The sequence below is a fragment of the Mobula birostris genome, chromosome 3 (genome assembly GCF_030028105.1).
Source record: "Mobula birostris isolate sMobBir1 chromosome 3, sMobBir1.hap1, whole genome shotgun sequence".
Lineage (NCBI taxonomy): Eukaryota > Metazoa > Chordata > Chondrichthyes > Myliobatiformes > Myliobatidae > Mobula > Mobula birostris.
The window spans coordinates 97,022,675-97,049,739 of record NC_092372.1 but is presented as its reverse complement, the minus strand read 5'-3'; the positions used below and the strand labels follow the sequence as shown (position 1 = coordinate 97,049,739).

The 27,065-nt window shown below is 39.0% G+C and overlaps 1 protein-coding gene across 10 annotated transcripts in view; it reads right to left on the bottom strand.

Annotated features, from left to right (window-relative positions):
- Window positions 1-27,065, bottom strand: part of mapk10 (mitogen-activated protein kinase 10) — a 353,081-nt gene that overhangs the window by 238,198 nt on the left and 87,818 nt on the right. For 4 of the 10 annotated variants that reach the window (XM_072253117.1, XM_072253112.1, XM_072253121.1 and 1 more), the window contains exon 1: window positions 23,476-23,716. The exons of the other annotated variants lie outside the window; for them this stretch is intronic. Coding sequence is in view for 1 of the 4 variants with exons in the window: in XM_072253116.1 (XP_072109217.1) it covers window positions 23,476-23,478 (3 nt within the window). In the remaining 3 variants the exon portion in view is untranslated. Of the gene's footprint in view, window positions 1-23,475; window positions 23,717-27,065 lie in introns of those variants that run through there. 10 annotated transcript variants of the gene reach the window in all.

Below are 27,065 nucleotides of genomic sequence, written 5' to 3'. Positions count from 1 at the left end.
AAATTTATATTATGGGATGCGATGAAAGCATATCTTAGGGGCCAGATAATATACGTCTAAAATTAAGAAAGAATATATGGCAGAACCAGATCAATTGGAAAAAGAGATTACAAAATTAGAAAAAGAATCTTAAAGATATATGCCAGAAGAAAAACGAAAACAACTTGTCAATAAGAAGCTACAATATAATACGCTTCAGACATATAGAACGGAAAAAGCAATTATAAGAACTAAACAAAGGTATTATGAGTTAGGTGAGAGAGCACATAAAATTCTTGCCTGGCAGTTGAAAACAGAACAAGCTTCCAAAACAATAAATGCAATTAGAACAAGGGCAAATAAAATATCTTATAAACCTCTTGAAATAAATGAAACCTTTAAAAATTTCTATTCTGAGTTATATCAGTCAGAATCCCAAAATGATGTTAACAAGATAGAAAGGTTTTTATCACAAGTTTCTCTTCCAAAATTGAATTTGGAAGAACAGAAGGGATTAGATATGCCTTTTACATTAAAAGAAGTTGAAGAAGCTTTAGGATCACTCCAAAGTAATAAATCTCCAGGAGAAGATGGTTTTCCACCTGAATTTTATAAAAAATTTAAAGATTTATTATTTCCTCTCTTTATGGAACTAATACGTCAAGCAGAAAAAATACATAAACTTCCAGAATCTTTTTCAACAGCAATTGTAATAGTATTGCCAAAAAAAGACAGAGATCCTACGAAACCAACATTATACAGGCCTATTTCTTTATTGAATACGGATTATAAAATAATAGCAAAAATTTTATCGAATAGATTATCTAAATATTTACCAAAATTAATACATATGGATCAAACAGGATTTATTAAAAATAGACAATTGGCAGATAATGTAACCCGGCTACTCAGTATAATTCATTTGGCACAAAAAAGGGATGAGAAGAGTATAGTAGTAGCTTTGGATGCAGAAAAAGTATTTGATAGATTAGAATGGGATTTTTTATTTAAAGTACTAGAAAAATATGGGTTAGGAACATCTTTTATAAATTGGATTAAAACTTTAAATTCTAACCCTAAAGCTAAAGTAGTGACAAACTCTCAAATTTCAACACCATTCCAGTTAAAAAGCTCAACTAGACAAGGTTGTCCACTATCACCTGCTTTATTTGTATTGGCGATAGAGCCATTAGCAGAACTAATTAGAATTGATCCAGATATTATGGGTTTTAGAGTTAATCAGGAGGAATATAAAATTAATCTTTTTGCCGATAATGTTTTGATCTATTTAACAAACCCACAACATTCGTTACATAAACTATCTTCTAGATTGGATGAATATGGGAAGGTATCAGGTTACAAAATAAATTGGGATAAAAGTGAAATTTTACCTCTTACTAAAGGAGACTATAGTCAATGTCGATTAGTAACCCAATTTAGATGGCCGGTAAATGGTATAAAGTATTTAGGTATAAGACTTGATAATGATGTAAAAAATTTATATAAATTTAATTATTTACCACTATTGAAAGAAATTCAATAAGATCTTGACAAATGGATGATATTACCAATAACATTAGTAGGTAGAGTCAATGTTATAAAAATGAATATATTTCCTAGATTACAGTATTTGTTTCAAACATTACCAATACAATTGCCACAGAAATTTTTTCAAGAGTTAAATAAATGTGTGAGAAAATTTCTTTGGAAAGGTAAAATGTCAAGAATATCATTGGAAAAATTGACATGTAAATTTGGGTTAGGAGGGTTACAACTTCCAAACTTTAAAAACTATTATAAAGCAAATCAACTTAGATTTATTGCATCTTTCTTCGATGATCGAAAACCAGCATGGATTAAAATAGAACTAGACAAGATAGGAGAAAATAGACCTGAAGATTTTATATATAAATGGGAATCTAAATTGATACGGTTAAAGAAAGAATCTCCTATATTAACGCATTTGATTGATCTATGGAATAAGATAAATGTTGATAATGAAACACAAAAATCTCTATTAGCAAGGAGGCCTTTGTTCCAAAACAGACTTATTCCTTTTACAATGGACAATCAACTTTTATATAGTTGGTACCAAAAAGGGATTAAATTTATAGGAGATTGTTTTGAACGAGGTATATTGATGTCATTTGAACAATTAAAGGATAAATATAAAATATCTAATAATACTTTCTTTTGTTACTTTCAATTAAGAGCTTACTTAAAAGGTAAGCTGGGTCAAACAATGTTTTTGCCAAAACCTAATGAAATTGAAATTTTAATACAAAAAGAGAAAATTAAAAAATTTATTTCTTGTATGTATAATTTGATTCAAGAACAGACAATTAAACAAGGAACCCATAAGTCAAAGCAAAAATGGGAAACAGATCTCAATATTAATATTCATGAAACAAACTGCTCAAGACTTTGTCTTGACAGTATGACAAATACAATAAATGTTCGACTTAGATTAGTACAATATAATTTTTTACACCAATTATATATTACACCGCAAAAAATAAATAGATTAAATTCAAATCTATCTGATAAATGTTTTCGGTGTAATCAAGAAATTGGTACTTTTTTACATTCTACTTGGTCTTGTTTTAAAATTCAACCCTTTTGGATAAATTTAAGAATTTTATTGGAACAAATTACTGGAACTCAACTTCCACATAACACTGTATTATTTCTATTAGGTGATATTGAAGGGATAAAACCGAAACTTAAATTGAATAAATATCAGAAAGAATTTATAAAAATTGCATTGGCAGTAGCTAAGAAGACTATAGCAGTTACTTGGAAATCTGATTCGTATTTAAGTATGGATCGTTGGAATAACGAAATGGCTAGTTCTATTCCACTCGAAAAAATTACTTATAATTTAAGAGACAAATATGTAACATTTTTGAATATTTGGCGCCCTTATTTACAAAAGATAGGATGGCATACTTAAGTGCTCCGATAAAGACTTTGGTCACTTGGGAAAAGTAACAAATAATTATACCAAATTTATTTTGAATCCCATGGAGCATGTGGAAACCTTCCAATACCCAGGCAGCTCTTTTCTTCCTTTCTTTCTTTTTTCTTTCTTTCTTTTTAGGTAGGACTTTATATGGGGGGGGAGGGTTAAGGGGAGGGGGGAGGGTAGATTCTTTTTTTCATGTATTCCTTTTGAAAATTCAATAAAAATTATATTACAAAAAAAAAGGAAGACAGCGTCGAGCACACTGACAATGGTGTGTTGGGCTGAGTCATCGGAGGTTGGGGTGGTGCAGTGGTCTCCACCCTCCGGGCAGCGAACCGATACCAATCTGCGAAGCATGCAGCGGAACAACAGTAGCCGGGACATAGCCAGCACATCTTTAAGAATAAAGCCAAAATAAACAAGCTAATTAATTAGGTGCCACACGGCACGTAAATGTCGGCCCAGATCAGAGGCGACGCAATCGGCAACCGGCTCTGATCTGGGCCGACATTTACGTGCCGGGCAGCACCTAATCAGCTTGTTTATTTCAGCTTTTTTCTTAAAGATGTGCTGGGTGTGTCCCGGCTACCGCTGCATTATCCGCGGCAATGTATCGGTCCGCGGCTCAGGGGTTGGGGTGGTGGGACACTGGGGTGTCATCTCATCGTTGTCTGTTTCCATCAGGGAGGCAGGTCATCTTCTTCTACGTCTGCCTGCCTCAATGTCGAAGGTCGAGATTCGTCGTCTGCTGTGGCTGATTGGAAGGTTTGCTTGACTGCTTAGCCTCGCGCATTTTTGTATCATACAGTTCTTTGTAAGCACTCAAATCACCTTGCAAATATGCCCTAAACTGATGTACCCTTTCAAAATTGAAGTCGTACTTTATCATTGCAGCGAAAATCTCATGCAGTTGCTTCTGGACGACTTCACTTTCGGTCCGTTCGCTACTGCATTCAGTTTCGATTGTTATCCTTTTCTCTTCCAATTGCATCAGCTCTTCATCTATCAGTTCTTGGTCATGAGATGCCAAAACCTCTTCAGCATCATCTTCGTCAACTTCCATGAGCCAAACTCACTTTGTCCTTACTTCTTCACCATGATCGAAACGCTTAATTATATCTAGTTTTATGCTAATTGTAACACCCTTACGAGCTCTTTTAGGCTTTTCCGATACCTTAGAACTCATCTTGCAAAGGGATGCTCACAGGCACATGTTTAAGCAATGCTGGCTAGAATGCAGTTCCAAATCCGGGGGAGGAGCAGCTGCTTGGGGCGCTCGCTGCCTTTTATCGTAACAGTGAAAACACCTTCTGTTAGCAAGAACAGGTAACTAATGTAGGTCTTTCATAACAGTGAGGTTTCGTAAAGCGAACGTTCGAAAAGCGGGGGACACCTCTATTCAGTAATAGATCACTCTTCAATTAAAAACCTTGTAGATAGATAGCCCAGTGTCTCGGGGTCTCTCTTCCCGCCATTACAGACATTTACACTACATGCTGCACCAATAAAGCCAACAGCATTGTAAAGGACCCTACATACCCCTCATACAAACTCTTCTCCCTCCTGCCATCTGGCAAAAGGTACCGAAGCATTCGGGCTCTCACGACCAGACTGTACAACAGTTTCTTCCCCCAAGCCATCAGACTCCTTAATACCCAGAGACTAGAATGACATCTACATCTTTTATTATTATATTGTAATTTGTCCTCTACTGTGCCTATTGTCTTGCATATTATTTATTGTACTGCCCTGCACTGTTTTGTGCACTTTATGTAGTCCTGGGTAGGTCTGTAGTCTAGTGTAGTTTTTGTGTTGTCTTACATAGTCTAGTATAGCCTTGTGCTGTCTCACATAGTCTAGTGTAATTTTGCATTGTTTCAGGTAGCTTAGTGTAGTTTTGTGTTGTTTCATGTAGCACCATAGTCCTGGAGGAACGTTGTTTCGTTTTCATTGTGCACTGTACCAGCAGTTTATGGTCGAAATGACAATAAAAGCGACTTGACTTGACAGTGCATGATTAAACAAAGATAATGAACAGGTATGAATGAACAATGACATAATGAGTTGAATGAAACAAAAATGGGTGTAGAAGGAATCAAACTGAGCCAAGAACAAGAACACTCAAAAGTGAGGGTGTGGCAGATGTGACAGTTTAACCTTCAAATTACCAATTCTTACACCAAGGTGAGAGTGAGCATAGCAACAAGACACAAGGTGTATCAGGAAGGTCTTTCCCAAGCAGAAATCTTGCGGCAGACATGAGTTTCAAGATGTGCTGTCCAAGCTCTTCTGAAAAAGCACAAAGAAACAGGCAAGGTTGAGGACCACAAAACGCAACGTTCAGCCACAGAAATGGAGTGCAGCAGATGAGAGACACATGAAATTGATGTTCCTTTTAAATCTGAATTCGTCCAGCACTGCTATCAGTTCTGAACTCAAAGGCAGTTTGCCTGTGGAAGAGATTTCAGAGTAATAGAGCTCCAACAGTGTAATCAAAAAGCAAAGATCAAGTCCAACATTATACCATATAAATTCATCTCAAATATTAACTTTAGGATGCCAGAGAAGTAACTTCAGACTTCGACATCTTTGTTTCAATGGATCTGAGATTTGAAATGCCCAAAGCTAGTCTATCTTGTACCAAGCTGGTTTGGCTTTGGTTTCCTATTCTAGGGCAAGAGATTCTATTAGCTAATCCTGCCTATCCCTGATATAGGTTTCCAAGTGTGCATAACCACCAGCAACATAGATTGTGAAATTATATAGATAACACCTGACCTGTGGACAGAAAATCTGTTGCAACTTGTTCAGCTTATTCCCTGTAGATAAAAGTTTCCAAATCAAACACGGTGGAAAATCAAGTTCTTCCTCTCTGCCATCAGATTACTGAATGGACAATGAGCATTACCTCACTATATATTTTTTGCTCTCTTTTTGCAGAACTTAATTTATTTTTTATATTTATTTCTTACTGCAATTTATAGTTCTTTTATTATGTATTTCAGTGTGGGGCTACTGCAAAACAACAAATTTCACAATATATGCCAATGATATTAAACCTGATTCTCATTCTAAACATTTCTGTAACCTCCTTAAGATCACAGAGGATCTTCTCAATCAAGAAAAAAAAATTCTGGTTTCATTCATCAGAGCCCCAAGAATTGGACAGGCACAGGACAACACAGATACGAATTTTGAACAAATCTTATACACCATCCACTGTGATTGAAAGCCTTAATGCCATCATTGTAGAAGCTAAAATTCGAAGTGCTCTGGCACCTTTTACAATATGACAGAGCTGTGCATATCCATCATGGATTGGAGATGTAGTGCCTGCTATATTGGATATCCTGGTACCAATTTTATGTCTATAATGTGTGGACATTATCAAATCAACTCCACTGTTTCTGCATCTGTCTTTTAAACAATATCAAGAGAACAGTGGTGATATTATGGCATACATTAATATTACACTTTCTTGGTGTGAATATCTGTTTCTCACAGAATGGCATATCCTGCTGTTCTGCCAAGTCAGTGAGCATTTTGATTGGTGCTGCAGAACTCAGGAGATCAAATTGCAATAAAGGAGCAGGTGGAAATCAATAGAAAAGCCAAAATCTCCAAAAATGCATTTTCTACACAAAAATGTATTCAACTAAACAGCCTTGGTTGAGAAATAACTGGTCTTGAAGTTCTTTAAGATACAACTAGCTATGATACAACAAGTTTCTGCTTCCATTTATAATGGACAAAGGTATCTGAAAAAAAATGCATCCAACTAGCCCACCCAGTTCCATCATCTTGTGCCATTATGCTAGCAGATCTCTGCTGGAGGAACTCAGCAGACCAGGCAGCATCTACGGAAGAGTAAGCAGTCGATGTTTCATGCGGAGGCCCTTTACAGAACCTGATGAAGGGTCTCAGCACAGAACGTCGACTGTCTACTTTTCCTCCAGCATTTTGTATGTGTTGCTTGGATTTCCAGCATCTGCAGATTTGCTCATCTTCTGTACATATCCTCTCACCGCAACACCAATACCACTAGATTCTCCATTGTACCCTAACCAAATAAAAATCTGCTGATCTCAGTCTTGAACTTTCAGAAGTTTTCACTGGCCTTTATGTGAAAAGTTTTTCTAGGTGTCCTCATGAATGGCCTAGCTTACCATGATCCTTGTTTGCTAGATTCCTTTCTCAAACAATTCAGTTACCTTGTACATAGATTTTATTGAATTCCTTTATCATATTAAATAGCTCAGAAAGATCGTACTTCAATCATTCAGGATCAAGGGTTGCTGATTAAGATTTTGCATATATTCAAGTTCAATGTCACTGGACCATACATGAATACCCATGAACACAGCCAAATGAAATAGCTTTTCTCTGCGGCTAAAGTGCAAAAAGGTATACACAGTGCAAAGCACATACAAGATAGCAGTAAAATGTAGTCACACAAAAAAAAGTCCAAGTCCCTGAGTCCATGTAGCAGTTTGCAAGTGAACGCAATACAGCTTGTCTTCTGCCAAGTGAACACTGGGGGCAGCACCGATTCCAGTATGGACACTACACCACACTGCCACCAGCACTCTGGTGGAGCGGCCGATTCCAATGTCTCCCCTGGGGCAGTTGCAAACAGGTGACATTGCAGCATGAGGCCTAGTCCTCAGTACGACCAAGCCACTCAGCTCCCCCGGCATCCACCCTCACCATTCACCAATAAACCAATAAATTGTACTTACAGCATTCCACACCACCAATGTCCAAAAGGGTCTTTCATTCACAAGAAAAGCCACTAAGATGATCATTCACTGTTAGACTGCACACCTTCACGCACCGATGCCCCTCTGTCACAGGCAGCTTCACAGTCCCCAAGTCCAGCTCCTTCAATTTCTCCACCAATGAGTAACTCACTGATTAAGAGCTTTTAAGTTTTAATATCCAGCAGGGTCTTGCAGTTGAAAAAGAACACATGCAAAAAAGACAATAACACCTTTGGTTGACTCCATAGAAGCCACTGCATCTTGGCTAGATTGATATGGTCAACTAAAGTTTCATATATTCTCTTCTGTGTTCCACTCTCCAAGAAACCTACAGCATATTATCCTTTTTTTTGATCAAATTACTTTTGTGTACCAGCTGCTAATTCTTTCTGATCTTGGAATCTAAATCAATTCCACCTCCATGATGTCTGCTTCCTATTATTTGTAGGTGTTCTATTTTGACTCTCTGAGTTGCCAAGTAATGTTCCTACACTTCTTCTCATTGAACTTCAGTTAGTACATCTCTATCCAATTGTTTATTCTGTCTTTGCCCCTTTTCTATTTGCTGCTGCCATCTGTTCTAACATAGTATCATCTGCCAGCTGGTATATCAAACTTAATCTCACATAATTAACAAACCGTGTGGTGTTGAGGCCCAAGTACAGATTCCTGGGGAAGAGCACTTTCCAAATCCCCCAGATAGAGCGCATTCCCTTTCTCTGTTTTCTAACTCTCACCAATTAATTATCCATATTATGAGCTTACCTCCAATTTAGCTTACCTTTGGTTTCACTTATCTCTGATATGACCCTTTGTAAAAAGATCTGTAGAAGTCATTTTGTAAAATATTTACAGATTGGTAGTTAGTGACCATCACTGAAAATTTAACTCAATTAATTCCACAATTTGATCTACAAAACAATCACAATGGTTCACTTTGATCAACTCATACTTCTCCATGTGCAAAAATTTGATTAACTTCCCCACAAGTGAAATTCCTATAAAGATTCCTTGTAAGGATTTCAAAATTGTGGAACATCATCCCTTATTTAGCACAGGAATTTTCTCCAAGGTGTTTTAGCTAAGCCACTGTACTTTATGATTGTATTTTCCACTCAACTTTTGATAGTAGGGAAAGACCAAAACTCATACAGAGCCCCAGCAATCTTTTTCAACTATTTTAACTTCTCTGGAAATAATCTGAAACATAATAAGTGCAGCAATTATTAATACTTACTGGCCTGAAACCTCCAATAAAAAGTATTAGTTCCATATTCCTTGGCACTATGAGTATTTAAATACCCATTTACTCAACAGTGTGATAATTTGCACTGCTGGTTTATGGGGATTTCCTAGTCACTCTCCAACACTGGTCTACTTATGATTTTCCAGTACTTATCCCAGGGTATCCACTGCTGATTCTGAGCCAGTCTAAATCTGATGAACCCATCCATTCTGAAAGGAGATGAACTGCTGCAAGGGAATCAGGTAATTGAAGAAAGTGCCTTGCCAATCAGAAACTGGACATTTTATGAATAGAAGATCAGTTAGTTGTACCAGTCCCTCTGTGAAGCTATTGCCAATGCGGTTTTATTGCAGTATTGATCCAAGACCAGTTCAGTCGCAATCTAATTTGGAATTGGCATCAACAGCCATGACAGAATAAGCTTCTGTTTTGACTCTGCCTCTTACCAGTCCTACACACAAAACTAAATAATTCTTCATTAAAGCAAGGATTCTATGAAATGAGAACACTGAATAATGTGCTTCAGCCTATATTGATGGCTCTTTGTCAGCACTAACCAATTGGTCCCTCTTTCTTTCTTCCAATCCTTCCATTTTTGTTAAACAAATTTTGTTAAGTATGTATACAAGACCCCACTAGACATTATGAAACATCTATTTCACACAGTGCACTCCAGATTGTACTAACAAACTAGCTGACCAATATTAAAAAATCCCCTCATTTGCAGTTGGATTATTTGCCCCCTACCTTAAATCTGCTCTTCTGGTCATTTGTCCTTCTGCAAGAGGAAAATGTTTTCCTCTTTCTGGTCCAAGAAAATCACTTACAATTTTGAACAGCTCAACAAAATATATTCCTAAACATCTCTGTTCCAAGGTGAATAATCGCAGATTCTCCAACTGCTCCCCTTAACAGGCATGTTGTTTCCTCAGTATCATTTTGGAAAACAAGACCTTGTCATTCTCCCTGAATTGGACAAAATTAGGCTGAAATAGTGATTATTTCTTAAAAATATATATCTTAGAAGTAAAAGTCTGCACAGAGATTTCATTCCATGGACAAACGTCTTCTCAGGTTTAGAACTATTTATTTAAGCAATGGAACTCTATAAAAAGCTTTGGCTTTTGTGATACCTTATTCATCTTGGAAATCTATAGATCTGTCTAACTATGGCCTGTTAAACATGTGTTAGCTAGAAAGTGTGACATTATATATTTACAGTATATACAGTAACAACCAATAATAGCACCACCTCTGGGCCAAAAGATTTTAATCAGTCAGTAGAACTTAAGCACGCAAGTTGAGACTCCAATTCCTTGCTAATTCACTATCAACACCCAAAACATTTGATAAGATAGCTTAGAAATTCTGATGTTTACTGCAGATTTGTCTGTGATGTGTTATGAAAATCAGTTATTTTTAGGATGGATAGAAGTGCAAAAATTTTCAAGTCAAATTGCACCACATCTTTGACTCTGACATATCAGGCAGGTTTTGTGTGTCTCCTTCCATGAAGATATATACAAAATGCTTGTTCAGTTTGTCTTCTTTATTCTCCATATACATTCTCCTGTCTCTGTCTGTGAAGTGCCTATAAATGCCCTTGCTCATCTCTTCCTTGTTACCTATTATGACATTTACATTTTCATTTCTCACTTCCCTATGGCCATACTCAATCTTATTTTTCTTCAGTTTCTTTGTTGTCGTTTGAAGAATTCTAAAATGTTCCCAATGTTCAGGCCTATTGCCATTTCTGACAACTACGTAAGCCATTTATTTGCTTTAATGCTGTATTTAATTTCTCTTGTCATACACGGATGAATCACTTTGCCCTTTGGGTTTTTATGCCCGAGAAGAATATGTTTATTTTGTAATTTATGCAGTCTTTTACACTGGGGTTAGCACAACGCTTTGCAGTACAGGTGACCCGGGTTCAGTTTGCCTGTAAGGAGTTTGTAACCTCTCCCTGTCACCACATGGGTTTCCTCTGGGTACTCCAGTTTCCTTCGACAGTCCAAAGACATACTGGTTGGTAGGTTAATGAGTTACTATAAATTGTCCCATGATTAGGCTAGAGTTAAATTTAGGGACCGCTCGGTGGTGAGGCTCGAAGGGCCAGAAGGGCCTATTTCACACCGTACCAAAATTAATAAATTATAAATAATTTCCCTATCAATGATAGCCAACTCTTCTCCAATTCATTTATAATTCTGAACCCAGGCTGAGAATTCCACTGAGAAAGGTGCATTTTCTTATTTTGACACCTTCATGCTACATCGCACCATCAATCCGTTCCACTCACTGATTTTCTCTCTCCAAATATCCCTGATCAATGCTCCAACTTCCAAATTCTCCTAATCACTCTTCCAAAGAAATCCAAATGAGTCTGGAAGGGACCCCTGCCCAAGGCCCAAATCTGAGTCTAGTTCTCAACCCCTAATAAAGGCTCCAATATGACTGCTGACAATCAAATGGAAGCATTCTCACTCCTGTGACTGCCCACAGTGTTTAGTATTTCTGGGCTTCTCTGATACCTTCCTTGGAGCACTCCCAGAATAATGGAGTTTTGGAGGGGGAAAAGTGTGACTACACCATTCGGTAGCATGTGCCATATCACTACTGTGCTTTACTTAGGGTGCCCAGGGTCAAAAGATGAAGCATCCAAAGAGCCTTCAGACACTGACAGGATCATTTTCTTGGTCAGTATTATCTAAGACCTGACAGCAAATTCCGAGGAACATTACAATGGCAACAGCATTACTCAAAGCAAGTCAGTATCAACACCTCGACCAACATCCTTCTTTCAATTACTTTAGCAAAAAATATTGCCAGCTTAGAACAGCTACTATGTTTAATGATTATAATGACTATCACCACACCCAGAGGTCACAAATGGAACCCATTTAGCTATTTTACCTTACCATTCTTTAGAAACAGAATAAGTAATGAGAGCAGTCTAGCCATTACCTTCTAGCGCATCTCAACAACAGTCCAACCTTTCCAACATTTTGGAAATGATCATCCATCATTCCAGCTTGAAGTGAGTGGAAGCCCCACAAAAGAATCAAAACTGAAATCCAGTACAAGATCTGCACAGAGTCAACATAGAATGACCCAGCAAGGAATCCTTAAAGGAGTGATTAGATGCAACTGCTAAAACTACAATGGTGCGCAACCATTTCCAAAATTATCGTGGCTTAGACACTGATAGAGATGTGCTACAAGGCATCAACTGTACTGGCGTCATCTGCTGCCCTTATTCCAAAATATGGCGTGAGAGGACAAACGGGCTCCATCTTTGGTGATATGTTTAATGACTTCTGTGGGGCTGGGACATTACATTATCTTTCAGCGGTGCATATGAAATCAAGCATTTCGTTGAAATAACTTTAATAAAGCATGAAGATAAAAATCATTCAGGTCTCTAACAAAGCTCACTTGGGGAGAGACAGGGATTTATGGGGAAGAGTTTCCCTTACTGGTGACCCAGTGTTCACTAAATGTAGTGTTGCTACAATGGATTGACAGGCTGGAGTAGGTTCTGCAGATTTTGCTTACGTCTGGAGTCACAAAGAGACTTCACTTTTCTGTTCCCACCTCATCTTACACTCTAATGTCCACTACAAAACCTTGATTAAACTATGAGTTTTCAGATTTGTTCCCCTCCCATTCTTACATTGGATGCTCCCTCTAGCCAATGGTCTTTAAAAATCCGGTGTATTTGAGCTCAGGGTGTTGCACTGCATCAGGGCAGAAAGATTCTCACAGAATATTTTGAGATTCTGCCCATAAGAAATATTACAATGGCAAAAGCACTACTCAAAGCAAATCAGTATCAACACCTTGACCAACATTCTTCTTAGCAAAAAATACTCATTGCAAGTTTTCTTGCATATCTTTTGAAGGAACAAATGCTAAGGCATTAGTTTTGACTTCAATACCTAAATTATTATTCTTTCAAATACTGTATAGAGGCAACTGGGAGAATAAGACCAAGATTTCAACAAGAATGCAAAGCTTTATTGTTGTTGAAACACTACTTTAAGCAAGCCTCTGTACAGGAGAGTAAATCCATCATAATCTAGTATGCTGCTGAAGTAGATTTACTTTTCAGAAGCTGCTAACTCTATTCCATTCATTTTAGCTACATTCATAGCCAATATCTTCCTGCTTCAGTGAAATAATATTTATATTACTGGTGACTCTATTTCATTCCTTTTAGTCCCACTCATAGCCAATATACTTCTGCTTCAATGAAAGACCATTAATATCATTGCTCATCATTCACCTAAAACAGATTACAAATTTCTATTTGCTTTGTCAGCAACTAGGTGAAAAATTAAACAGATCTGACCAATTAAATATTCTAACTGAGTGCATCACTTATGCATTCTCCAGGAGCTTTCACGATGGGGAGTATACAGCTTTCCCACAACTGAGATCTGACAGCAAATGGGAGGTCTGCAAATATGCTGCATAGTCAAGGCTCCGGATTCCAGTTAAAATAAATGCAAGTTGATCCTATGTGCTTGCACTGTTAGCTGCACTGGTTTGGATGCTTTTTACACAAAGGGATGGGTCAGCAGTGTGTCACATTAAAATTTTTCCTGACCTAAAAGCCCTAGCATCACTTCCTTACATATATTTACAGTCAGAATTCCCCAGGATAATGAATTTTGCAAAGTTTGTAAAGAAGTCTGTACAAGCCTCTGGTGACTAAATTGCTGTTGGAACAAAGACTTTTGCAACCATATTAGAATAGGACATGCTGCCTTACATGATAGGCATCCTTGTATATTCCACAGAGGGCTACAAAAATTAGATTCAGCTGGTGAACTGAAGTCAGATGCTGTGCTCTGCAAAAGGTTTCTAATGGAGGCTGGGTAATTTCCTGAATTGCTTGAACAAAAATAAATCAGAAGAAATGTTTACAGACTGCCATAATTTACCACCTATTGACTATATTCTTAAAGCAGGTAACAGAATATTAAAAAAATGGAAGCACACTCAAGTATGGTCTGTCATCTGTTAAGATCCTTGATCCTTCACCTCATTCACTTTGCTACTGATTCTCCAAATTCTCTGGTTTCCTTCATGTCTAAAAATGTATTAAACTCAGATGAATATTCTTAAACACCACAGGCCCTGATGCCAGCAATTACAAAGATCTGCAACCCTTTAGAGTAAAGAAATTTCTCCTTGCCTCAGTTCTATACTGTATGGCAAACCTTTCTTTTCTTTGACTAATTTTTTTTGCCAAGGTACGACTAGGATAACAGAATAAATGAAAGCACTTGTCCTACAGAAACTCCCTCGACTTCAACTTTGCCCCACATCTCAGAGAGCAGCAATGGAATCAACCATGAGCTCCTGCCCCATGTCCAAAGATCCAGCCCTTCAGGCTGCACACTCCACTCCAAAACTCACTGAACTCCCTTGGAGACTGCAAAGCAGCAAATCACTCAATCGGCCCAAAAATACACCATCAAAATGTAAATTACAGGTTCCAATTGCACACACTTTAGTAGTAGAATCAAATTTGAAAGAAGAGGAAGTAAAAGATTTAGTTTTGTGACTTGTCCACGGAACATTGCCATTGGTCGCATTGTTTGCTGGCACCATCTGGAGATTCCAAGATGGCGCCAGCACCTCCAACACTCAGCATTTCATAAAGGTTGAACTAGGTGAGGAGAAGGACTTGGGGCTCCCACAGTGACCCTTTCTGTCCCTTGGAAACCCTTCTCTTGCAGGGTCCAGGCCATTTTCATTTCAGAAGTTCCAGAAAATACTAGGTATTTCTTCAGCCTTCTGTGAACTGCAGTGAGTATTAGTAGGAATAAATCAGTCTAAGAATGGATATGACAGGTCCTGCTCCAACATTGAGATTGTTGTTACCGCAATGTCTCCTATGCCGCTTTGAAAGGGGGAATACAGGTTTCCCCCGCCATCCGAAGGTAGAGCGTTCCTATGAAACGGTTCGTAAGCCGAAATGTTGTAAAGCGAAGCAATTACCATTTATTTATATGGGAAAATTTTGTTACCGTTCACAGACCCAAAAATAACCTACCAAAAGCGACAATCTCACGCAAGCGCTCTCGGCAGAAAATCTCACGCAAGCGCTGTTGACAGAAACACTCTCTCCAGTAACCTTTAAGCTATGAAGCTGCCAATTCATACCAAATAACATGTAAAAATACACAGCCGATATAAAGTAGAAATAATGTATGTACAGTGTAGTATCACTTACAGGAATCGGGACAGTGCCAAGCACACTGATGATGGTGTGTTAGACTAAATTGTCGCAGGCTGGGTGGTGCAGTGGCTCCCATCCTCCAGGCCGCCGAGCGATACATTGCCGCAAGGCACGCAGGGGTCCAGCTGTAGCCGGGACACATCCAGCACATCTTTAAGAAAAAAGCTGAAATAAACATGCTAATTAATTAGGTGCTGCCCGGCACGTAATTGTCGGCCCAGATCAGTGCCGATTGCATCGCCTTTGATCTTGGTCGACATTTACGTGTTGGGCGGCACCTAATTAATTAGCATGTTTATTTCGGCTTTTTTCTTAAAGATGTGCTGTGTGCCTCCCGGCTACTGCTGCATTCTCCACGAATCAGTACAGTATCTGTCCGCGGCCTGGGTGTTGGGGTGGTGGGACACTGGGGTGTCACCTCATTATCGTCTGTTTCCATTAGAGCAGGCGGCTCATCTTCTCCTATGACTGCCCGCCTCGATGTCAAAGGTTGAGGTTCGTCATCTGCTGTGGCTGATGTGGAAGGCTTGCTTGACTGCTGAGCCTCGCACATTTTTCTATTGTACAGTTCTTCGTAAGGACTCAAACCATCTTGCAAATACCCCCTAAACCTACGTACCCTTTCAAAATTAAAGTTGTACTTTATCATTGCAGCGAAAATCTCACGCAGTTGCTTCACGTTCAGTTCCTGGGCGACTTCACTTTCGCTACTGCATTCAGTTTTGATTGTTATCCTTTCCTCTTCATCTATCAGTTCTTGGTCATGGGATGCCAAAACCTCTTCAACATCATCTTCGTCAGCTTCCACAAGCCAAACTCACTTTGTCCTTGTTTCATTCACCACGATCGAAACGCTTAATTATGTCCAGTTTTACGCTAAGTGTAACACCCTTACGAGCTCTTTCAGGCTTTTCCGATACCTTAGAACTCATCTTGCAAACGGCTGCTCACAGGCATGTGATTAAGCAATGCCGGTGAGAATGCAGTTCCGAATCCCGGGGAGAGCGGCTGCTCGGGGCACGCGCTGCCTTTTATTGCGCGCTGATTTTTTTTTGCGCGCTGATTTTTATCGCGCGCTGCTTTTTTTCACAACAGTGAAAACACCTTCTGAAAGCGAAAACAGGGTACTAATGTAGACCTTTCGTAACAGTGAGGTTTCGTAAAGCGAGCGTTTGAAAAGCGGGGGGCACCTGTATAACTACAGCTGTGAAGATCGCTGCTGCGCCCAATGACCCTGTGATCTCTGTCTCAGAGGCCAATGTTAGGCTGTTTTTAAAGAGGATGAACCCTCACAAGGCAGAAGGTCCCGATGGAGTACCTGGTAAGGCTCTGAAAACTTGTGCCAACCAACTGGCAGGAGTATTCAAAGACATTTTCAAGCTCACTGTCACAGGTGGAAGTTCCCACTTGCTTCAAAAAGGCAACAATTATACCAGTGCCTAAAAAGAATAATGTGAGCTGCCTTAATACATTAGTGAAATGCTTTGAGAGGCTGGGCATAACTAGACTGAACTCCTGCCTCAGCAATGACCTGGACCAACTGCAGTTTGCCTATATCCACAATAGGTCAATAGCAGACACAATCTCAATGGCTCTTCACATGGCATTAGACCACTGGACAATACAAACACCTGTCAGGATGCTGTTCATTGACTGTAACTCAGCATTTAACACCATCATTCCCACAATCCTGATTGAGAAGCTACAGAACCTGGGCCTCTGTACCTCTTTCTGCAATTGGATCCTTGACTTCCCAACCAGAAGACCTGAATCTGTGCGGAATGATGATAATATCTCCTCCTTACTGACAATTAACAATGGTGCACCTCAGGGTTGTGTGTCTAGCCCATTGCTCTACTCTCTCTATACCCATGACTGTGTGGCTAAGCATAGCTCAAATACCATCTATAAATTTGCTGATGATACAACCATTGTTGGGAGAATCTCAGATGGAGACAAGAGGGCGTACAAGAGCGAGATATACCAACTAATGGAGTGATGTCACTGCAACAACCTTTTACTCAACGTCAGTAAGACGAAAGAGCTGATAGCAGACTTCAGGAAGGGTAAGATGAAGGATCACATACCAATCCTCATAGAGGGATCAGAAGTGCAGAGAGTGAGCAGTTTCAAGTTACTAAGTGTTAAGATCTCTGAGGACCTAACCTGGTCCCAACATACCAATGCAGCTACAAAGAAGGCATGACAACAACTATACTTCATTTGGAGTTTGAAGAGATTTGGTATGTCAACAAAAACATTCAGAAACCTCTCTAGAAGTACTGTACAGAGCCTTCTGACAGGCTGCATCACTGTCTGGTATGGGCAGGTGAGGTGGGGGGGCTACTGCACAGGGCTGAAAGAAGCTAGGGGGGTTGTAAATTTAAGTCAGCTCCATCTCAGGTACTAGTCTACAAAGTACCCTGGACATCTTCAAGGAGCGGTGTCTCAGAAAGGCAGCATCCATTATTAAGGACCCCCAGCACCCAGGGCATGCCTTTTTTCCAATATTACCATCAGAAAGAAGGTATAGAAGCCTGAAGGCACACACTCAGCGATTCAGGAACAGCTTCTTCCCCTCTGCCATCCAGTTCCTAAATGGACACTGAACCTGTGAACATTACCTCACTTTTCTTTAATATATATTATTTCTGTTCTTGCACTATTCATTATGTATACTGTAATTGATTTACTTAATTATTATATTATTTATTTATTTATTTTTCTTCTATTATGTATAGCATTGAACTTCTGCTGCTAAGTTAACAAATTTCATGACACATGCCGGTGATAATAAACCTGATGCTGATTCTGATTCTGCAAGTGATCAACCGGCCGGTTTCTCCTTGCAAGCTCCAGTCAAGGATTCCTTCTACCAGAAAATTCTGCAGGATTTCCGCAAAAGAAATAATTGGGATTGCCATCCCTCCAGACTTTCCAAGAATTAAGCACCATTCTCTAACACTGCCACAAACAACCTGGAGAAAAGCCCTTTAAAAACATGTTTCTTTTTTGGAGTGAGAAACTGCTGGAGGAACTCAGTGAGTCAAGCAGTATCTGGGGGTAGAAAGGAATTACCAACGTTTTGGGTTGAGATTGTGGTTCAGGGCTGAAGAGTGTATAAGGAAGACAGCCAGTACAAAGAGGAGAAGAGGAGGGTGAGATGGGGGCTGGTTGACCAAGGAGTGTTGGGAAATAGGCAGTTGCAGGGGGGGGGAAGAGGGATGAAGCTGGGGAAAAAGGGACAGTTAGCTGATTGGTAGAAACAAGCAAGGAAAACAACAAGAGGTAGATGGAGACAAATGGGGAAGCAGAGTGCCTTGCAGATTTTTTGTTCTTACCAGATATCCTTGTTTCAGTCAAGAACTGGCCCTGATTTTAACAATTCTGACGCAGCCAGTAACAACTATTGTAAACAGACACATCCAACGATGCATCTCCATCCCTGGCAATGTTGGATCTCCATTCTTACTATACAGCAAACTAAAGACACAATGGGGAGAGGTTCGAGAGAAGAGGTACATGACATCGAGAATGTGTAGTTGAATTAAATGCTGAAAATCTCTAAGTAATGAAATGGCCCTCTCTACTCTTGTGAATTTTGCCTTTACTAAGCACAGAAATGTTATGCTTGTGTTAAGAGATAACCTGTTGAAGATGCAAGTAACAAGCACTCCACCTGAACTACACCTAGTGAATTGCAGACCTTGAAAGAACAGAAGGCACCATTTTTTAAATTGAGAAGCTCCTTATTTTGTAAGTGTAGACCCCTCACTAGGCTTGTAAGCAAACCTGGCTCGTTAACCAGCTCTGCTAACAACTACGTAACTCAGTGGTGAGAAGGCCACCTTTCATAAATAATATAGGTCTAGGGTCAGTATGATTTGAGAATCAAACAGGAACATTGTGATGCTCCGATTAAAGAAACCTCGATTTGAGCAAATGCTGTGTGAATATCACCTATACACAGTTATCGGTCAGCAAGAAATAACAGATTGTACACCACATTAAACTATGAAGAAAGTATTATCTATAAATTTCAGCTTTATCAAAGTTATTAAAGAGAAAGAAAAAGAAAAAGGGGCCCATTGCAGTAAACCAGTTAAATGTGCACAAACATTGGAGCTCCTATCTTCCAAAACTAGGTATTCGGGGGTGTATTTCCTACTCATGTGTGGGACCCAGAATCTGCACGAAAACTCCTGCTAACGTTTTGAACTCCGCTTGAAAACCATCTTGAGCAATCTCACACACACACACACTATTACCCTTCCTCCTTTGACCATTCATTCATCCACACAAAGTACTTCTTGCAACAGGGACTTTCCTTCCCACAACCGTCTGAAGCATCTTCCCTCCTGTCCCACCTAAAGAACCCCAAACCAGACTACTGCCCATCACAAATCTCTCTCTCTAGAACTTTCTCTCAATTCCACTATCCTGATTGTCTGACACAACAATCCTAAGCTGAACAGCAGGGCTTCTTACTTTTGGCCGAAACCAAAACATTCTACCAGGGGACACTTTGCTCCTGCTGAAACTGCTAAAATGAAATTCCTACAGCATAACAGTAGTAATCTTATCCAGGGCATTATATTAGTAAACCAGATAAATTTTCAAAGAAGGATTGTCTAACACAATTTTCTAATTATTTTACTTGTTTATATAGTTTTATAATTTGCTTGAATTTCAGCTCCTGATGCTAGATGCGTATTTTTCCCTGAGGGCAGTGTTCTGCCTCTCGAGGCACCGTTCGTTTTGTAAGTCATTCTTTTGTACAAACATCATTTCCTGTTAGCAAGCTGGGTTTTTTTTAAACATCATTTCCTGCGCGGGTTCATTTCACTTTCAACTTGGAGCAAACACAGTGCAAAGTAACCTATCTCCATTCATTCTTTACTTGGCCTTGAAACATATGTGTGAGTCTCAAGCTTTCTTAATATTGGTAAACATTTAATAGATGTACTTTGAAAGAAGTATTAAGTTTATCATTCATTGCTATTAAGCTAACATTGCACCACGTTCACTCTAGTTCAAGGCAAAGTTATAGAATGTTACATGTGTGCATTACCTAGTTTAACACTGGTCATGAGAATAATCAATAGTATTAGTATATTCAAGGTGCACAACAATTCTGTATTGAATCTAATATGTGTTTTACTTAACTTTCTGCAGTTTCAAAGTTTTCTCATGAAGAACCCTGAAGACAGCTTCCAGTTCAGGTGATTTTTGAGAAGGTGTTTAACTCGCTGCCTAGCTTTGTACGTAATGCACTGCAAGCGCAATGGAGGAAGTCTTCCATTGAACCAACCACCCACCTTTATCTTACCACACAACCCACTAAAATTAAGTTGTACAGCATTGATCATGCATTAAAGAAATGGCTTAGAAGCTTCATTTAAAATTTTGGAGGAAATAACATCATGTGAATGCTATACGCATAACTTAGTACAGTTCCAGAGTAACACACACAAAATTCTGGAGGAGCTCAACAAGTCAGTTAGCAGCTATCGACTAGTAGACTATTATTCCTAGTAACAGTCTGGTAGAGTGCTGGGTCAGGGGCTGGTCACTCCCATCAGTGCTGCCCTCCAGTGTTCACTCTGTGGAAGACAAGCTGGATTGTGATCGTCTGCATTGTCTTGCGGAAACAGAGCTCCAGGACAACACCCCATACACTAGCCATCTACTGGCCATGACACTACACTCAGGGACTGGGCTATATATTTTGTGACCTTATGTTTTTCTGTTACCTTAACTATATGTGCTGTGTGTGACGGTTGGTTCTGTGTTTTGCACCTTGGCCTCAGAGGAATGCTGTTTTGTTTGGCTGTATAGATGTGTATAATTGAATGACAATTAAACGTGAACTTGAACAGAATACACAGTCAACGGTTTGGGTCGAGACCCTTCATCAATACAATTCAAACACACTTAACAAGAGCCAATGGAATCCAAACCTTTTTGCATCAGTCACTAATTATTAGAAGAAGACAGCAACCTGAAGCTTTTAGCAATTATTAGTTTAATAACAGAGGGGAGAAGTCTGTAACAACTGGCCACAAGGCAGTAGCCCAATTAATCAGTGGCAAAGGACAGTAGTTCATGATAATCTCGTGTCAGAGGGCATTGACCAATAGCTGAGGAAGTGGCCAAATTAACCAGTGACAGAGGGCAGCAGACTGCACTGACCAATGACACAGGGCACTGCTCATATAATGACTAACAGCAGCAGGTAGCAGGCTATAATCACCAGAAACATAAAGTAGGTGCCTTGAATGTGAGGCTGAGAAGGCCATCTACCCTCTTCCCTAATCCAGATCCCAATGGGGATGTGGCTCTTTTGAAAATTTGTTCCACATAGTGCAAGCAGGTCTGGGAAATGATGAGTGAAATGCCCACTGGGAGTTGAGGCCACAAACGATTCAGGAGAATTGTTCTTGCAAACTTTTTTGATTCATGGGCTTTTAATTTGAAGGCATCTGCTTCTTGATACACAGACGGGTGGAAATGTGAGTGTTCTTCCTGCCTACTGTATTGAGAGGGTCAATAAAGTGCAACTGTGGGCAAATGGATTTTGCAATAGAATGCTTCCACCTGGAAACTTGAGATCCAGGAAACACACCAGAAGCTGGTACCGTGATGGCTATGGCCACAGAGGTGATGTATTTAATTGTAGATTAACCTCCAAATTCTTCCCCAACATTATATTATTCTTAATGTGTGAATGTGAAGATATGATAAAAAAATCAGTCTTGTAAACAAGTGTTGTGACTCTAGCTCCAATAGTTTTAAAGTAAAATATGTTAAATATTATATTGCTATGAAATTTTACCTACAATAATTTGATCATTTGTAACATAAGAGGACAACAGAATATAATGCTCAGAATAAAAATGATTCTCATTTATGTTTACACTATTTTCTGACCATCTGCATGGCCATTGAACTGATACCTAAAGAAAACTGCATGCTCCTGGAATTAAATCCTTGACATCTGCGCTGTACAGTGATCTTCCTTCATTTTTCTTTTACATTTTCAGTGTATATTTAGAAATATAATCATTTTGAGGTCTGAAAATGGCTCATAGTCTTACTAACTTTGTATTACAAAAAAGGAGGAACTTTGTATGCATTTTACATCACCCAGTCACGGCAGAACATGACTTGCCTACATTTACAATTAATGCAAGCATATAAACCAGAAAATGGATCATTTGACTGTAGGTTGCCTATCTTTCACTTCTAGGTATCAAGTCTCCAAGATCTGAATTGAATGCATTTGAAAACTGTAAAAAGACATATTCTGAACTCGTATACATCTAAAGACACCATCATGGTCTCTAAACAAGATAGTTGTATATCCATATTCGGTCATGATCATTTGCAATATTTGCATATACCTCTCCCCCCAGAGATTCTGACGGAAAGAAATCACAACATCCTCACTGAACAAAATGCCTTCCCGGGCATGAATAAAGAATGCAGTCCGGGTAGTTCATACCTCTCGGCCAGCACCAGCTTATTGTTATCAACACACAGATATTAAGAAACTAAGCAATAACCTGTTCAAATAGTAAGCACGATGCTCCAAATGATGGAATAAGGAAAATGATTTGCATCACCACTTTGTCAAATAGAATTAATAACACCATACAGGTTCATTTGTCCTTGTAATTATAGCAGGCAGAGGATACCAGCGGGAATAAAATGATTCCATTCCCCTGCAGCATATGCCATCAGCCTTGATTAAAAATACTAACCAAAGCAGCAGTCGTGACCTAATATGCCAATTAATTCAAAAATAATCTAAAAATGAGACAATCATTCCTGAGATCCTAATCTCATCCATTGAGATCAAAACTTGCTGAATCGTCACTAAATAATGTTAAAACAAATCAGTAATTATATGTATCATTAACTGCAAGGGTTGAAGGATGTTAAGATCTCTTTACCACAATTCACAACACGTTAATTTTGCTTGGGATAAATCCCACTGCAGCATGAGTTTTTCCCTGCCGGTAGCAATTATACAATAGATTGTGGTTGCATGTAAAGCTTGCACATTATTTGGTTCCAATGTGTCCCTCTCTAATGACAGTTACCAGAACGATGCATATCACTGATAGGAAAAAGGCCACATCCCGCTGCACTCACTGGGATGCTTTCAGTTTGCAATCCTCGTAGACTACTTCATTAACCTTTGCTGCAATTAATATTCATCACCCCACCCTTAGCAGGTTAGCACACTGCATCAGCATCATCCACCTACCATTCCGTGCCAACTGTAGAGAATACCAGTACGCAACAGTCCTCCACCGCAATCTCGATTCAAAACATTTTGTCGTTCACAAAAGATATATCAAAAACAAGAAGGGGTGATGCACAGCGGGACGGAGAGGAAGTGCTGATCGAAATGCAGAGGGGAAGGAAGGAAAAAAAGTGCTGGAGAGCAGAGAGACTTTGCTGAATCACCGCCTTCATCCGTGTTAAACCATTGTGCAGTCCAATGGCTGTACCACTGTGGAACCTACCAGATGAGACAGACAGAGGGCCTGGGGAATAGGTTACCATGGCAACTGAAAGGAGCACACATGACGTCAAAGCCGAAGGAAGGCTGGTTGGTGAGGGGGAGGGGTGAAGGGTGAGGGGCGAGGGGCGAGACTTCTTCCTATCTGCAACTATCTCCACGCTCCCAGTCATGACTTGTGCAACAAAAAAACCGTGCAGCTCCCGTACTGTCACTTACAGCGTAAAGGAGGAAGATAAAAGAAAAGGAATAATTGGTACAGAGAACTCGAGGATGTTGCTGAGGCCCTGGGCTGTTTATTGCTACCACCTACAGAACAGAAACAGGCCCTTCAGCCCATCTAGTCCATGTCAAATCATCCTTTACATATGCAGAATAATAATACTTTGCCTGAAATATTATAGGAGGAAAAATGCAAATCCCATTACTCCACATTTATTCATTAAGAATGCAATGCCCTGCACAGAACAGTTCAGTTTTGTTGTGAAAATAAAAAGCATTTTACTTGAATTATTCTTTAAAATAGAGATGCAATGCAACAGAAGCTGGAAGAGAAAACCACCATATCTCCATGCAAATAAAATGGCAGAGTTCACACATCTCTACCTTTAACTCATTAAGGGCCTTGGAATGTTATTGAATCAGCAGTGTACTTAGCTTGGGAACATCAGTCCATGTTCATAGGTATTTAGTAGACTGAAATGCAGAGTGTTGGGGTTAATGTTTTGCATGAGATCCATTGGCTAATTAGAATATTATTCAATATACATGTCATTTCTCAAATTATACACCTCAGTGGCAGAGGTGTAATTCACGAAGCAATGACTTCCATTTGAAAAATTGTAACAGAGCTAACAAAGATCATAGACTTCCCTGAGCAAAATCGAGTTCATTGACCCTTTGGCTTAATCGATCTCCCAAACAGCAACTAATAATATCCCAAAACATCAACAGTCCATTTTCCTCCATAGATGCTGCCTGACCTGCTAAATTTTTCCAGTGTTGATAGCAAATCATTCACTTTCATTTCCCACAACTCTTTAAAAAAAAATTACTGCTCTACAAATCTGAGTGTTTAATCTTTTCTGGATCTCTCCAAAAACTTATTTATTTATTGGGATACAGCACAGAATAGGCCCTTCCAGCCCTGCTGCCTAGCAATCCCTCGATTTACTCCAAGCCTAATCACGGGACAATTTACAATGACCAATTAACCTACCAACCAGTGCGTCCTTGGACTGTGGGAGGAAACCAAACCACCCAGAGGCTACAGGGAGAACATACTAGCATCGGGCAGACACTTGGGATTTTCCAAAGGTCTGTAAATGGTGACTTTTAACTTCCACTAAGGAGTCAAGACATGTTCTGCAATTCTGTAGAGCTCTGGTAAATTAACATCGGGAATAGTGCGTATTTAAAAATAATATACTTGCTACAGAAGTAAAGCAATGATTCACTAGGGTTCCTGAATGACAGGTTCTTTGTACAAGTAAACTATGTCTGTATTCACCTTTCCTTTCCCTCCATCATTCCTCCTTAAAATTTATCTCCTCAGCCTCTCGGCGTTCAATATTTTGAGAACTGTAGGAATTCACTGAATCTACAAGAATTGTTACAGTGCTCAACAGGCTGGATGCAGGGTGGCTGGGGAGTCTAGAACCAGGGGTTACGGTCTCTGAATAAGATGTAGGCATAAAATGAATAGAATTTATTTCATGCAGGGCATGGTAAATCTTTGGAATTCTCTATCTCAGTAGGCTATGGAGGCTCTGCCACTGAATTCATCCAAACACATCAATAGATTCCTGGATACTAAGGGATGTGGGGATAGAGCAGGAAAATGATATTGCAGTAGAAAACCAGCGACAATCATAATGAGTGGCGAGAAGATTTGAAAAGCCACATGGTCTTCTATGTCTCATGTTCACATCCACTCATCAGTCTCATCCCTTCCTTTCAGTAATACATAAGCAATGTCTCCATTTTCAAATGTAAACTTTTGTTTTCAATGTTCTCATTGAAAGGCCTGGATCTCCCTTCTTCTGTAGTCTCTTCCAGTCCTATAATCCTCCAAAGTATCTTTAGCTTTCTATCTCTAGAACATCCTCCAGATTTGGTGACTGTGCCCCCATCTGCCAAAGACTAAACCATTGTTCTCTCCTCAACCAACTTTCCTCTCTAGTTCTCCTCCTCCCTTTAAGTCCTAAAAACTTATCACCTTGGTCAAGTTTTTGACCCCCAGTATCTAATTATTTGGCTTAGTGTCCGTTTTTATTTGCTAATACTCCTATGAACACCTTGTGGTTTTGTTGTATAAAGATTGATACAGCATTATTTGTTATTGTTATTATACTAACATTATTGCCTAGATTGAACTATTTTTCAAATTGTTCTCATTGTAAAACTAGAATAAGTTATAATTAATACTTGTAAAAATCAAAAAATATCTGATTACAATAAAGCTGTTATTCAAATATAAATAATTCCATAAATCTAACCATCATATCTACAGGTTCATTACTTCTAAGACATAGAAATATGTTAATTAGATATCTCTTATTAGTCAATATCAGTGAAGGAGTAGGACAACAAAATTTTAACTTAACAATTACATGCATTAAATTTACACTGTACAAAATTAAATTCCCTTATTTTATCTTTAGTTTGCAATTCATGTTACTTACAGGATGTTATTTTTCTCTTGAACTGATAAAGTTCTTTAGTTTCAACGATTAAAGGCAGTTCTAGCCATTTTATAACTTATCACAATTCAGTAAGTAATTTCCAATTTGCTCCTATCAGTCTTCAAAATAAGAGGCTGTAAACCATGACTTTAGTTGTTTTATTTTGATGAAATTACATTTCAACTCAATACCCCCTCCTAGAGACTTTCTCCTCTCCAACCCAAACCAATTAAACAATCAATCCCAATAGCTCTCCACAATGAAATTCGCCTAAACCCCTCACTCTAATTCACTCTCTGCACCGAATCCTCCCCACTTCCAAAGAGTTTTGTTCATGTGCCTTGGAATGGTAGGAGTTTATGCACAGAAAATCTTTGTGAACAACAAATTGCTTACTGCTCATCATATTATGCACAGTATTTAAATTCAACTTAGCATTTTCATAACAAGCCATGTCATGCCAGTCATTTAATGTTAATATGTGTCAATTATCATTCATTTACATTTGAAAGTAAATGGTTCTTGGGCTTTTAAAACAGAAATCGTGTAATTTGGCATAAGGACTTAAACTGTGGCCCTTTCCCACAGATTCTTTTGCAATGGCTGTTCCCAGCATCAGTGCATCCTTCAGCACATGGCCCAACCCCT